Source organism: Mustela nivalis (genome assembly GCF_964662115.1).
Source record: "Mustela nivalis genome assembly, chromosome: 3".
Classification (NCBI taxonomy): Eukaryota; Metazoa; Chordata; class Mammalia; order Carnivora; family Mustelidae; genus Mustela; species Mustela nivalis.
In genome coordinates this window covers 44,352,411-44,366,261 of record NC_139022.1, presented here as the reverse complement: position 1 = coordinate 44,366,261, position 13,851 = coordinate 44,352,411, and the positions used below count along the sequence as shown (strand labels likewise).

Genomic DNA, 13,851 nt, shown 5'->3' with positions numbered 1-13,851 from the left:
GCAAACTTGAAGGGCTCCCTGAGATTATACTACCTGCTAATACTCCAGCACTGATGCCAGCACTGGACAGGAGGATGCGTGAATATTGAAGTGAGGCATGATCTCAGTCTTGGACCTTCCAGATTGGTTCACTTATTACTTACCATCATTAGCAACACATTATTCTTACTCCTTAACTGATTTAGGAATCAAGAGAATTTTTGTTGGCTTAATCTGAGTTGCCAAAACTCTGCATGGAAGTAAAACTATTTTTATAAAGCTCCCCAATGTAACATTAGCCTGCCAGTACTAAGGTTTGTAAGATCTTAATGTACTTTGAAAACTAAATCATGTATCACACACCTTTTTTGAGTCTGACAATGAGACTCAAATGACTAACAGTATGCACCAAAACTTTACAGCTGCATATCTCAGCAAGTATTTTAACTTATTAGAAGTATGTCATTGGTATTTTAGCTGATATCACTATCAACACTATCAAAAAATGGGATTTTCTTCTATTAATTCCATCTGAACAGAGCAAATATACGAACTGTCCCTGTGGTCTATGCATCAAAGGCTGACATCTTTTAAATCATACTTTGAACTCTTTTCTTCTAAGCATAAAAACCAGTCATTACAAACTTGAGCAATGGAAGTTAACTGCTGTGGTTTTCTGTGTATAAGCACATGTTATTCATTACCTGGAAAATTTTCACATAACACTTCTATCGGTGTGGCTCGTTTTGTATCTCCAATTTTCTGATACCTCTCTTTTAATGTGTCAGCCTAAAACAGAAAGGAAAAAAAGTCCTGAGAAGCTGGTGATGTTAAAATTAACTATTTGGAAGAAAGACCCCTGACATATTAACAATTTATGAAATTCAAAAGGAAACACAAAAACAATTACCTTTAAACCTTGCCAAGGAAGACTGCCTCTCAGAAAATACATGAACATATGACCTAAAGCTTCTAAGTCATCTCTTCTACTTTGTTCTGAAATATAAGAGAAACATCAATTTCACTTTGCTCTCCCAGTTAAGGATTTAAAAATGGAGAACTGACTCTTTTGTTACATATACATTAATTCCCAAAGTTCAGTATATAAACATAAACTATCTAGTGCTTACAAGCAACGAATCATGACCAGTTAAACAATGTTTTTAACATTAAAATTACTGTGCATCTTTAAAATATGCCACTACATTTTGGGGGGTCTTTTTGTTTGGTTGGTTTTTTTAAGATTCCACTGGGCACTCATTGCTCTCTTTATATATCTATCCACAGAAGTATAAAGCAAGTCAGAAAGGGTTCCATGATCAAATACAGAGTCACTGTGTACCATAGCTCCATCGTGAAGACACAGGATATAACATATTAAAGGTTAAAAAAAAAAAAAAAAAAACCCAGAGATAAAAATGATTCACTTCATTTAACTCTGAATCTCCTGAGCTTATATGAGCACAAAACATCCATCCTATATACTCTCTATTAATATTAAATGCAATTAGATTTTATGTAATATATTCTTTAAAACACTTGTATTTGACCCATCCCAACATTAATAACCCCCTCTGCCACCACCAAAAAAAAAAGCTGCTAGAACAAACTGCCATTTTCAAATTGCTAGTGCTGTTTTAGTAACAAAATGTTGCACAGCACCTAACTGAGTGACAATCACAGAGGAAGACTCGAAAAGATACTTATATTTGCTAAGTGAAATTTTTTTCCAATTTTTTTGTCACTGAAGTTAAATGCTTAAGATTCCTTACTATTTTAAAATAATACAAAAACTCTAACAATAAGAGGAAAAAATAGTACTTTAATTATAAATGTGTAAGATGTTTTATCCAAATGAGTCATCATCATGCTACCTAAGCAGTACTGAATGCTTTTGAAAAAGCAAACTTTTCAAAGCTTGGCTCTGAACTAGCGTGAACAGGACAGAAATGGTTTTAATTTCTACTATTTAATCTCATTCCACAACAGTCTTCTATAACACTTGCTACAGTGTGTGTGTGTGTGTGTGTGTGTGTGTGTGTGTGTGTAGTTATTATCTAGTCTTTATCTCTCCTCCCACCAGACGGCAGATTACAGGACAGCAGATGTCACTTGGCTCATTATCCTCAGGACCAAGTATAATTGCTGCCACAGAGAAGGCACTCAACACTGACTACTTAAATAGAAAAATGAACATCTGAAAACACATCATACTAGATATGTGTCCCTTTCCTACAAGGAAACAAAGATATCCAGAAGAAAATGCATCACATTGTTAGTAATTAGGGTTATGAGATTGGAGGATTAGACAGGACATTCCACCTTCTCATTTCATATATTCAAACTGCAGCATAATGGCAAATTTTTCTCTTCTGCTTCAATTTTCTATCATAACAATGTAAGCATATGCTATTAAAAACAGAAAACTTTCAAAATAAATAAAATAGACTCAAGGTCTTTTTAAAGCCATTTTTTAAAAAGTGGGGATGTGAATAATATGAGAAAGATGAGTAATGTTTTACATATACAATTTGACCATATTAGATCCTGGGACCCTCAGGAATAAAGAGTCATGCAAAGAAAAAAATATACATATTTCTGAACTCCCACTGAGAATCAGAATCACCTCTGAAACTTTTAAATGCTTGAGTATGACATGACCTAGAAGAACACGCATTTTAAAAAGCTTAACAGATGATTCTGAAATACAGCACTAAAGTGATAAACACTAAAAAACGAAACTCTTTTCATTGACGTATACTTTACACATAATAAAATACATCCTTTGTAAGGGTACAGCTTGAAAAATGTTAACAATGTAGACCTTAGTACCACCACAATCGACAACTATTTCCAACACTCCAAAAAGTTTCCTTATGCCCATTGCCAGCTATCCTCCCCTCCTCTGGCCTCAAAACAACCACTTATCTGCTTTCTGTCAGGCTACATTAAATCTGATTTTTTTATAGAGTTTCATATGAAAAGCATCGTATAACATGGACCCTTGGGTCCAAATTCATTCACTCAACATAATCTTTTTATGTTGTTGTGTACATTGGTAGTTCATTACTTTTTATTCCTGAGTAGTATGCTACAATATACTTATATATTCACCAGTTGCCAGGTCACGAGTAACTTCCAGTTTGGGGCTATTGTGAATAAAGCTTTTACGAACATTCTTGTATGAGTGTCTTTGTGTGGACATATGTTTCCATTTCTCCTGTGTAAAGTTTTAGGAGGAGGATTACTACTTCATATGGAAACTGTAGATTTTACTTTTTAAGATACTTCTACACTGTTTTCCAAAGGGATTGTGTCATTTTCTATCTCCACCAGCAACATCTGAGAATTCAATTATACATCGAACTTGTATCCAGCAACCTTGCTAAAACTCACGTACTGGTTGGTGTATTGCCCATTCCCCATTTAGCATGGTCACTCTTTTATACTTCAGCCCTGCTAGTGGCTGTGAGGTGTTAGCTCACTGCGATTTAATTTGAATTTCACCAGTGACTGATATTTTTGAACACTGTTTCAACTGTGTCACTACTTATTCAAACATCATTTTGTGACGTTTTACTCATTTTTTAAAACTGTACTATGTCTCTTGCTATAAAGTTGTAAGGGTTGTTTGTGTATTCTGGATGTAAGTAATTATCAGATGTAAGTTTTGCAAACATGTAGCTTGCTTTGTTTTCTTAACAGTATCTTTCAAAGAACAGAAGTTCACATTTTGATGAAGCCCAACTTAACAGGGTTTTATTGTTTGCTTATGCTTTTTTATGTCCTATCTGAAAATCTCTGACTAGTCTAAGGTTGCAAAGATTTTCTACTTTTTCTTTAAGAAATTATACCATGTGGGTTCTTAAATTTAAATCTAGGATTCATTTGAGATAATTTTTCTTTTTGCTCTATGTAGGATAAGGGTTTAAACTCATTTTCTTCAATACCGATACCTCGTTATTATCATATAGTTTCTTTAAATACTATGCTCTCCACCCTTGATTTACCTTTGAACCCTTCTCAAAAACCAATTGAGATTTGAGTAGGGGTCCATTTCAGGACTCTGTAATGTGATCCATTTATCTATGTCTAGGCCAATAAATACCACCAAATATAAGACGAAAGGGAAGAGTAAAGATAAGTGAGGAAACCAATGATGACAAAAAAGATAATCAATTGAGAAAACCACAAAGTCAAAAGCTGGTTACATGAAAAACTCAGTAAGACTGTATCACTAGGCTGGAAGACAGAAAACACAAATTACTAGCATCAGGAGCAACCAGGAGGCACCAGGATAGATCCTACAGATATCAAAAGAATGGTAAAAGAGTATTATGAACAAATATCATGCCAGTAAATTCAACAACTCGAAGAAATGAACAAATGTCTTAAAAGATAAATTACAAAGATGTAAACAGTTCTACGCCAATTAAAGAAATTTAATTTATAATCTAAAATCTTCCCAAAATATAACCAAAGGCCCAGATGGCATCACTGCTGAATTCTATTAAACAGTTACGGAATAATACTAGCTCTACACAAACTCTTTCAGGAAGCAGAAGGGCATCTTTCCAAACTCTTTTCATTAATGATGTTACCAGTCAAAGGCATTTTACAAGCAAAGGAAAATACAGGAAATGTCTCTCATCAATACAGTCGCAAAATCCTTCAAAAGTTAATACACGATGACTAGTTCATCCCATGAATTTAAGGTTGGTTTAACTTTCAAAAACCAACTATGTCATTCACCATGCCAATAAAATATATAAATCATATGATCACCTCAAAAGATACAGAAAAAGTACCTAATAAAACATAACATGCATTTATGATATTAAAACTCATTAAATAAGCAATAGGAAAAAAACTTCATTCTGACAAGGGACTTCTATGAAAAATCTGTAACATAATTCTTGCATGGCCATAATTCTTACTCCTACAATCAAGAACAAAACAAGGATGTTTACTCTCACATTATCTATTCAGTGTTTATGCTAGAAGCCTTGTTAGTACCAACAAAAAACAACAAAAAAAAAAAAAAAGAAAGAAAGAAAAAATTAAAAGGTATTCAGATTGGAAATAAAGAAGTGAAACTAGTTTTTTCTGCAGGCTATATGACTATATAGGTGGAAAATCCAAAGTAATCTCCCCCCCCCCCAAAAAACCTATTAGAACTAGTACATGAGTTTTAGCAAGGTTACAGAATACAAGTTCAATATATAAAAATAAATTGTATTTCTATGAAAGCAATCAACAACTGGAAAACAGATTTAAAAAGCAGTACCATATGAAATACATATGAAATATGAAATAAGAAGCATATGAAATACTGTAAAGATAATTTTAAAAGACTGAATGATTTGCAAATATTGACCCCTCCCAAGTAGCATTCTTTGTTAAGGAGAGGAACACAGTATAAAAGGCAATTTCCCTTTAAATTCAAGGTGTGGGGCCTTAGTTACCAGAGTGCCAACAAGCCCTGATCATAAGGTAATCTTGCCTATATGACAGTCTCAGAAAGCAGTATTAGTCTCAAAACATACACAGTATTTAAAAATTCATAAATATAACCTAGTATAATAATATAATAAACCTCTTCTGTAACTCAGCCTGAAATGTTCCTTACCCTCGTAATTCTTTTCTTTGTCTTCTTTCCTCAACTGACAAATCTGGAAGTAAATTTCACCATGTAGTGAGTAACAGAAGTCAAACACAGTGACTAAAGAATACCTCCTCAGGTCTTTAACAGATCTGTTTCATAGGGGTAAAAAAAAATTTCCCAAAGGTAATATGGCCCTTATTAGGCCCCGTTCACATTTTATAAAGCACTTAACTACAAAGGCCTGTTTGAAAATGGATATTTCCCTGGAAGCCAAGAATCCTCATTATAGGAACCCTTACTATGAGCAACGAAGAAATGAGAAAGTGATGATTTACTTTACAACAGGTATCATTAAAGAATCTTCTAAAGTAAGTTTTCCAATAAGTTTAAAAGTTATGTAAAGAGTCAATTAAAATTTTGCTATTTCAGAATATATGTATCACACAAAATACACAGAATCAGCACATATTGAGAGCCTACTATGGGTCAATGTGTGATACTGTGTGACTGTATGTGATGTGACAATGTGTGATTACTGTTTAAAATTCTACCTACACTTAAAGCAGCAGTAATCCCAAATAAGAAAACAAAGGCTCAGAAAGGCTAAGAGAGAAGCCTAATACTATGCACCTACAAGAGAAAGGCAGAATTCTAAACCACATCTGCACTTTTTTCAGAAAGCAAAGGCAAAGTAGAACCAATTAATCAAACATTTACTGTACATCTTCTGCAATGCTTTTCTACTTAAAAGTCCTACTCTTTAACTGAACATTATTTTCCTCTTTTTAAACTACTTTTATTTCTCACATGCTTAGAACTATTTCTATTTTGACTTAATTTCAACTTAATTTTCAGCAACAGAAAAATACTCCCTTCCTTATTAACTCAAATTTACCTCTGTCAAAGAAAAAATAGATCAAATGCTTACAAGCAGGAAACCTTCTAATATATACATAAGTATTTGTAAAAAAAACCCTCATTACTGCATTTTCCTACAAAAATGAAAAACAATGAGGCCAAAAGACATGTTAGTTAATACTAAATACAGGCAAGACAAGAGAGCTCAAAAAAAATTAAAAAAAAACCTCTCACTGAAGAAAATTTAAACCATTCTTTATATATAAACAACAACAAAAAAATTACTACAAGCAAAGGTTTCACTTTATATTTCCTTCTAAAATGTTGAAAATTATTTTTCCCTAACAGCGCCCCCTGCAAAAAAGACTCTTCTTCAAAATTCACTGAGCTTGTTTACATGTTCCAAAATTACATAATTAACATGGTTTTTGTTAAATGAAAACACAAACCTATTTAGCAAAAGAAAGGGCACAATTATGCAAGACAATGTGCAGCAACAGCTACCAATCCAGATACCCAATGTTGCAATAACCAGAATGCATAAAGAAAAAAAAAGGTTTCAGAGTGATGGAACCCAGCACATGCATTCACCTGATTACTAAAGAAGTGCTCTTGAAATCCAGTTCTCTTAATTTAGATAAAATCCAATAAATTTATCAGGAGAAGCAAACCAAAAACCGAGAAGAGTGAAGTACTGCCAACAACAGTACTACACATGATAACAAACAGTATGCTATGAGACATTTAAATACCAATAAAAGCCTTTTAAAAAATAACTACTCTCAGACTATAAACCTACAGCAAATCGACACATAAGAAAAGGTGCTACACACCCTATGTCATCAGAGAACTCAAATTAAAACGACGAGATAAAACTATTGCCACATAATGATTTATAAGAAATATATATTTGGGGGCACCTGGGTGGCTCCATGGGTAAAAGATTCTGCCTTTGTCTCGGGTCATGATCTCAGGGTCCTGGGATCAAGCCCCGCATCAGGCTCTCTGCTCAGCAGGGAGCTTGCTTCCTCCTCTCTCTCTGCCTGCCTCTCTGCCTATCTGTGATCTCTCTGTCAAATAAATAAAATCTTTAAAAAAAAAAAACAAAAAGAAAGAAAAGAAATATATATTTGGTCATTCAGATGACCAGAATATATATCTCAAGATATATTAGGTCTTTAGCCACATTTCGTGAAAACACTTCAGAGCCATAAAGATGAAATGGGTGTTTGGTAACTAATGAAGGTGAATCTTGAACCCTAGATCACGGGCTGATTGCCAGGGAGATCAACCTTATGATTAGAGGGTTGGGACTTTCAGTCCCAGCCCCCAACCTTCAGGGAGGGAAAAGGGGCTGGAGGTTAAACTAGCCAATGGCCAATGCATTAGTCAATCATGACTATGTAATGAAGTCCCCATAAAATCCCAAAAGGACAGCTTTCTGGCCCTTTTGGGAGAGCTTCCACACTTGGGGATCCAGAACACCTACATGTGTCACCAAGCCAGGGCCCAAGCTGCACAAGGACAGAAGTTCCTTTGTTTAGGCTCCTATCCTACATCTGACTGTTGATTTGTATCCTTTATCATGTCCTGTAATAAAATCATAAACCTAAGTAAGTGCTTCCCTGAGTCTAAAAAACCACTCTAACAAAGAAACTTGAACTTAAGGAGGAGGTAGCTAGAGCCTCTAATCTGTCCATGGTCAGTCAGAAGCACAGGTAACACCCTAGAGTTTGCAAGTTTTATCAGAAGCAGTGGTTGATGAGTGGTCTTGTAGGATGTAATCCTTAATCTTGTGATCTGATGCTATCTCCAAGTAGACAGTATCAGAATTTAAGCTGAACTTTCAGACATGCTGCTGGGGTCTGAGGGCTTCTTACAACACACTTTTAACATATGATCTAGCACTGCCCTTGGTATTTACCCAAAGGAGATGAAAACTTAGGTCCCACAAAAACCTGCACATGGATGTTTATAGCGGCTTTATTCATAACTGCCAAAACCTGGAGGCAACCAAGATGCCCTGGAGTAGGTGAATTGGTGAATGAACTGTGGTACATCCAGACAACGGAATGGTGCTCAGCATTAAAAATAAATGAGCTATCAAGTCATGGAAAACCATGGAGAAACCTTAAATGCATATAACCAAGTAAAAGAAGTCAGTCTAAAAAGGTTACATATTGCTTATTTCAAATTACATGGTATTGGGAAAAGCAAAACTATGAGGACAACAAAAAGATGTGGCTGCCAAGAGTTTGGAGGGTGGGAGGTGGGAAGCGAGGGATGAGTAGGTGGGGCATAGAGGATGCCTAGGGAAGTGAAACTCTCCCGTATAATACTATAATGGTTCATACACGTCATTATAAATGTAACCAAACCCATGGGATAGACTGTGCAAGTCATAGAATGTGCAAGACCAAGAGTAAATAAACTACAGACTCCACAGAGGCTAATGACGCATCAGGGTAGGCTCATCACTTGTACCTAATGTACTACTCTGGTGAGGGATGCTGACAGGCAGGGAGGCAGGGGGGTGCTGCCTGTGTTGGGGCAGGGAGTATAAGGGAAATCTCTGTATCTTCCGCCTAATATTGCTGTGAATCAAAAACTGTTTTTAAAAAAAAAATGCTCTAAAAAATTACATTTAAAAAAAGCACTACTATTTAAATGCATTTTCTCTTAGCTTATTTAAATCAAGGTATACATCCTAACATTCCCTAACTGAACTTGAGGATATCACCATATAATAGTAATCACACAAAATTTACAAAGCTGAGTCATCCAGAAAATGTAAATTATGTTCATTGTATTTTGTTTAAGAAAGCAAGGAATTGTGCAATTCATTTTTAAATTGTTAAAACGTAATTATAAAATGTAAATACATGTTTTTCAACTGCTAAGAAGCTGTTTGGGAGCCTGAGAGCTGTCCTCGGGAATTTGGGCAATTAACCTAGAAATTATATGAATCACACACCATCAGATGACAGCACAGAAAGAAGACATTTTTGTAAAATCATAAATTCTGTGATCCCTTCACAGAGCTTACCACTTAGAGGCTTGAAATGTTATTCTTCTATGCAACACAGATTTTTTTATTAACATTTACAAAGCAACTGGCAGTTTATTCTTCAAATCCTAATCCCTTAGTTCATGAATATTCAATATTAATTAAAAAAAAAAAAAACAATTCTACTACTACTTAGTAAAGAGAAATGCACAGTATTTACTTCAAATGACTTCAACAAGACCAGTTTTGTCATGAAAGGAAAAATGAGTGATCCAAAGGAAGATTATAAAATGAGGTTCAGGGGTGCCTGGGTGGCTCAGTGGGTTGAAGCCTCTGCCTCTGGCACGGGTCATGATCCCAGAGTCCTGGGATCGAGCCCCCCAACTGGGCTCTCTGTTCACTGGGGAGCCTGCTTCCTCTTCTCTCTCTGCCTGCCTCTCTGCCTACTTGTGATCTCTCTCTGTCAAATAAATAAATAAAATCTTTAAAATGAGGCTCAAAGGAGTTGACCAAAACAAAACAAAAGTCTTGAAAAAGTATTAAAAATAAGACACTCAAGCAGACACAATTTTAAAATAACATTTCAACATCATAGTAAAGAAGGCTTCCACTAGAGAAGACCACAGAAATCCACGTGTCACACACAGCTTTTATAAGATTTCATCTTGAACAGTGACTCAAGAAGGTATAAGAAGGTACACAGTGAATAAAGACATCTGCCTACTTAACATTAATTGTGCAGTGAAGATATATATAGATATATGTATATCTATATATATATGTCTCACAGGAATAAAGAGGTTAAAATCCACACTGTGATTTTACACTATTCCAGCTTTTTCCTTTTTAAATCTGATACAGTGCACCAATCTCCACAAAGGAAAAATACTTATAAACGTGCACAAAGGTCTGACCAAATTCTCTCTTTTGAAATGCTCATGTGTGGAGAAAGTCCTTGAATGCACAAGAGTAAAGAATGAATAAGAAGGCTTTAATTCCTCTTAAAAGAGTAATCACCAAAGTCCAGGCAAAGCCAAAAGGAAAAAAATATGTAAGCAAATTAAAATCACTAATAGAAGATCCCATTTTCACTACTTGTCCTTTTCTATCTGTTCCTGACTCCTCACAAAGCTAGTGCTTTAAACTCAAAACATCACTAAAAAGCCCACGTTCACAGTCATCTCACTTATAAAAATGCTTTAACTCTTCAGCACTTAAACTCATGTGACTTAAACCTACTCTCAATTTCTGAAAAAACAGGAAATCATGTAATCTGGGAAACAAATTTTCTCTGCCCATCTACTTCCCAAGTACTGCATAAAAATTAAGAAGCAAGGCTTTTGTAAATAGGAGAAAGTAAGGATTAAAGCCTTTGTTCTTCGCAATACTTGCCAAAGAAATATTTTGTCTGTTTTCTTGCTGAAAAAGGAGTAAAAAGATTACTGTAATAGTTAAATGCCATTTCCCAAGCTCTGAAAGCTTTTCCTAACAGGGACAAACATATCAGATTCGCTTTGCCATTTCTACAAATAGAATGCTGTTACATGTGCCATTGTTCGGATAAAAAAAACATCGGGCCATAAGGAAGTTGTGACTTCATATCTCACAATAAAATGGTGGTGAACCTTTGTTAGTTGTTATGCAATAGCCTGTTAACAACTACCATGAAATGAAAATCTCTCACAGACACTGTTCGCATAAATACAGGTGTGCCTGATTTTAACAGAAGACACAATCCAGAAAGTTGTGTATCTATGAAATCTTATTTTAAATCTGTCACCAAAGTTCGCTTTCGAAAGGCACTCCCCCAGAAAACACTACCTGAATGCAACTAATTTTAGATATTTGAAACTTATTTTTCTTAAAGTAAGGCAGATTTATATTTTTTAGGGATTTTAGACAGCTGAAGAGAAATAATACCACAGCTCTTCTATTAAGAGCCTGTCAGGGAACACACTTTCAGTAAGCAAGTGCTATTAGTTCCAATGAGAGGAAGAAGCAGGGAATGCCATAGAGAGCAGGTAAGTCTCCAAAGAATGGTCAGAGAAGAAGAAGCTATGACCAGGAGTTGAAGCCTGGGTCACATTACTGCTAAGGTCTTGAAGAAAAAGTGACTGTATACCACAAGGTACATTTAAGCAGGGATGATGGGTAAGTGCTGATTGGTTTATGTTTCTATTTTTCCTTGTGAGTAAGATGTCAGGGATGGAATCTAAAGAAATAAAGAAAATAAAGTCTGACTTTCTCTGATACGAAAACTGACCACGGTTTGAGACTTCAGAATAAACTACTACAAACATAACCTAGAACTGATTTTTTTTAGAAAGGCAAAGAGGTAACCCAATGGGAAAGAATATGGTATCATAAAAAGAACCTCAACCCCTAATTCACACCATATGAAATTAACTGGAGACTGTAGAAGAAAACATAAAATGTCTTCATCTCCTGGGGACAAAGATTCCTCAGGATTCAAAAAGTAATGATCATGAAACAGAAAAACTGATAACTGATTTCACAAATATTTACAACTTTTGCTAACTACTAACATCACTAAGAAAATAAGTAGGTAAGCGGCAGACTGGAAGAATCTATTCACAGGACATATACCTGGGAAAGAATTTATATCCAGAATATATAAAGAATTCCTATAAATCAACAATTAAATGACACACAGATCACAAAAGAAGATACACAAATGGTCAATAAGCACAAGAAGCAGAGCTCAGAATCATTAGTCATGAAGAAACAGACTACCACCACATATCCACTACAACAGCTAGAATGAAAAAGAAGGACAACTCCAAATATCGTCAAGACTGAAACAAACTGAACTCTCATTTGTTACTGGTGGAAACAGGAAATGGTATGAATGCCTTGGGGTACCGATGGGCAGTTTTTTATAAAGTTAAACGATACCTACCGTAGAACCCAATAGCAATTCCAATTTCAAGTATTTGCCCAAAGAACTCAAAACATACACCCACTGAAAGATTTTCAAAAATTCCTTATAGTAAAACACTGTTAATAATCAAAATGTTCATCAACATCAGAATAAATAAACCATTTGTGTGGTATATTTGTGCAATGGAATACTACTGAGCCTCAAAAAGAAACCTCTAAAAAAAAGTTACTGATACTTGAAAAACAAACATTAATCTCATAGTAAGCAAAAGAAGCCAGATGATCCCATTTATATGAAGTAACAGAACCAGCAAAACTAATCTATGGTGACAGAAATCACAACAGTGGCTACTTTTGGAGAAAGTAGGGGAGAGAACACAAATGAAGTATAAGGAATTATAATAATGTAAATCCTGACAGGGCTGTGGGCTACCCACATGTGTACATATGTCAAAAATCACACATGATATACTCAAATGTTGTTAACTTTACTCAATGTACTTTTTATTTTAAAAAATGAACTTTTCAATAAAATAAGAATTACAAATACTGTCAATTCTAGTAAGCTTGCTTTACATACTGCTATTAGTTACCAATTCTGAAACAACATTCTGAGGATCCTAGGCTTCTAACTATGAGTAAAATAGAGTAGTGGTAGCCATAGTTCTCATTATTGGCAAAGGAAGACATATAGAGAGAAAAGACAAGGGAATTACACATATGGAAATGGAGGTACTACTTTGTGGTCTCAGAATGAAATTTAAAAGTATCATAATCAACTCAGGATTCTTAGTAGATAGGTATTAATACATGTATGTGCGGACATGTGTTTCACATACACATATGCATTTCGTAGTTCCACTGCAGAAGGGGCCTAGAAGCAATAACACACCAGTAGCAATGAGTATACCCAGTGCCCAGATCTTGCTTTCTGTATAACATTATCCAATAAAAGAACCCAGGGAAACTTGAAGAAACGTCTGTTTCTGGGTTAGAGCAGAGAAACTATAAGATGAATCTGGAACAAGTTGTAGCTCCAGAAAGTAAAGTTCTCAAAGAATCATGAGGATAAGCCAAAGGACAGAGCAGCCAGCTGAACTGGGCAACCAATGGCCAAATCTGGAACAACATGACAGTAGTGAACTATACTACTTTCAGTAAGAATCCATGAGTCCTTACTTACTTTATTCAATAAATGGGAAAAAGAGAAAAAGCTTCTGCTTACATTAGATTATCAATAAATACATAAGGACTGATGAATTAGAAAATCATCCATGGATGGTAACTAAATCTAGTGGGTAAAATTTGATGAGAAGCAACATACTTGTATTTACATAATCTCACAAATTCATTTACAAAATACTTCTGAATGGCAAAGGGAAAATAGGAAACTTGTTAAGTATAGCTGAGCAGACACTACACTAAGCAAGGGATGAAAACTACATGCAACCAACTGACATCACACACCACCTGACATGATACACTGACAACACATCACTTC

The 13,851-nt window shown here is 35.1% G+C and overlaps 1 protein-coding gene across 8 annotated transcripts in view; it reads right to left on the bottom strand.

Moving 5' to 3' along the window:
* Positions 1-13,851, bottom strand: part of CSNK1G3 (casein kinase 1 gamma 3) — a 113,780-nt gene that overhangs the window by 30,019 nt on the left and 69,910 nt on the right. For all 8 annotated transcript variants that reach the window (XM_082724891.1, XM_082724893.1, XM_082724892.1 and 5 more), the window contains exons 7-8: positions 890-975; positions 684-768 (exon numbers count right to left, since the gene is read on the bottom strand). In XM_082724891.1, the coding sequence (XP_082581017.1) occupies positions 684-768; positions 890-975 (171 nt within the window). The remainder of the gene's footprint in view (positions 1-683; positions 769-889; positions 976-13,851) is intronic.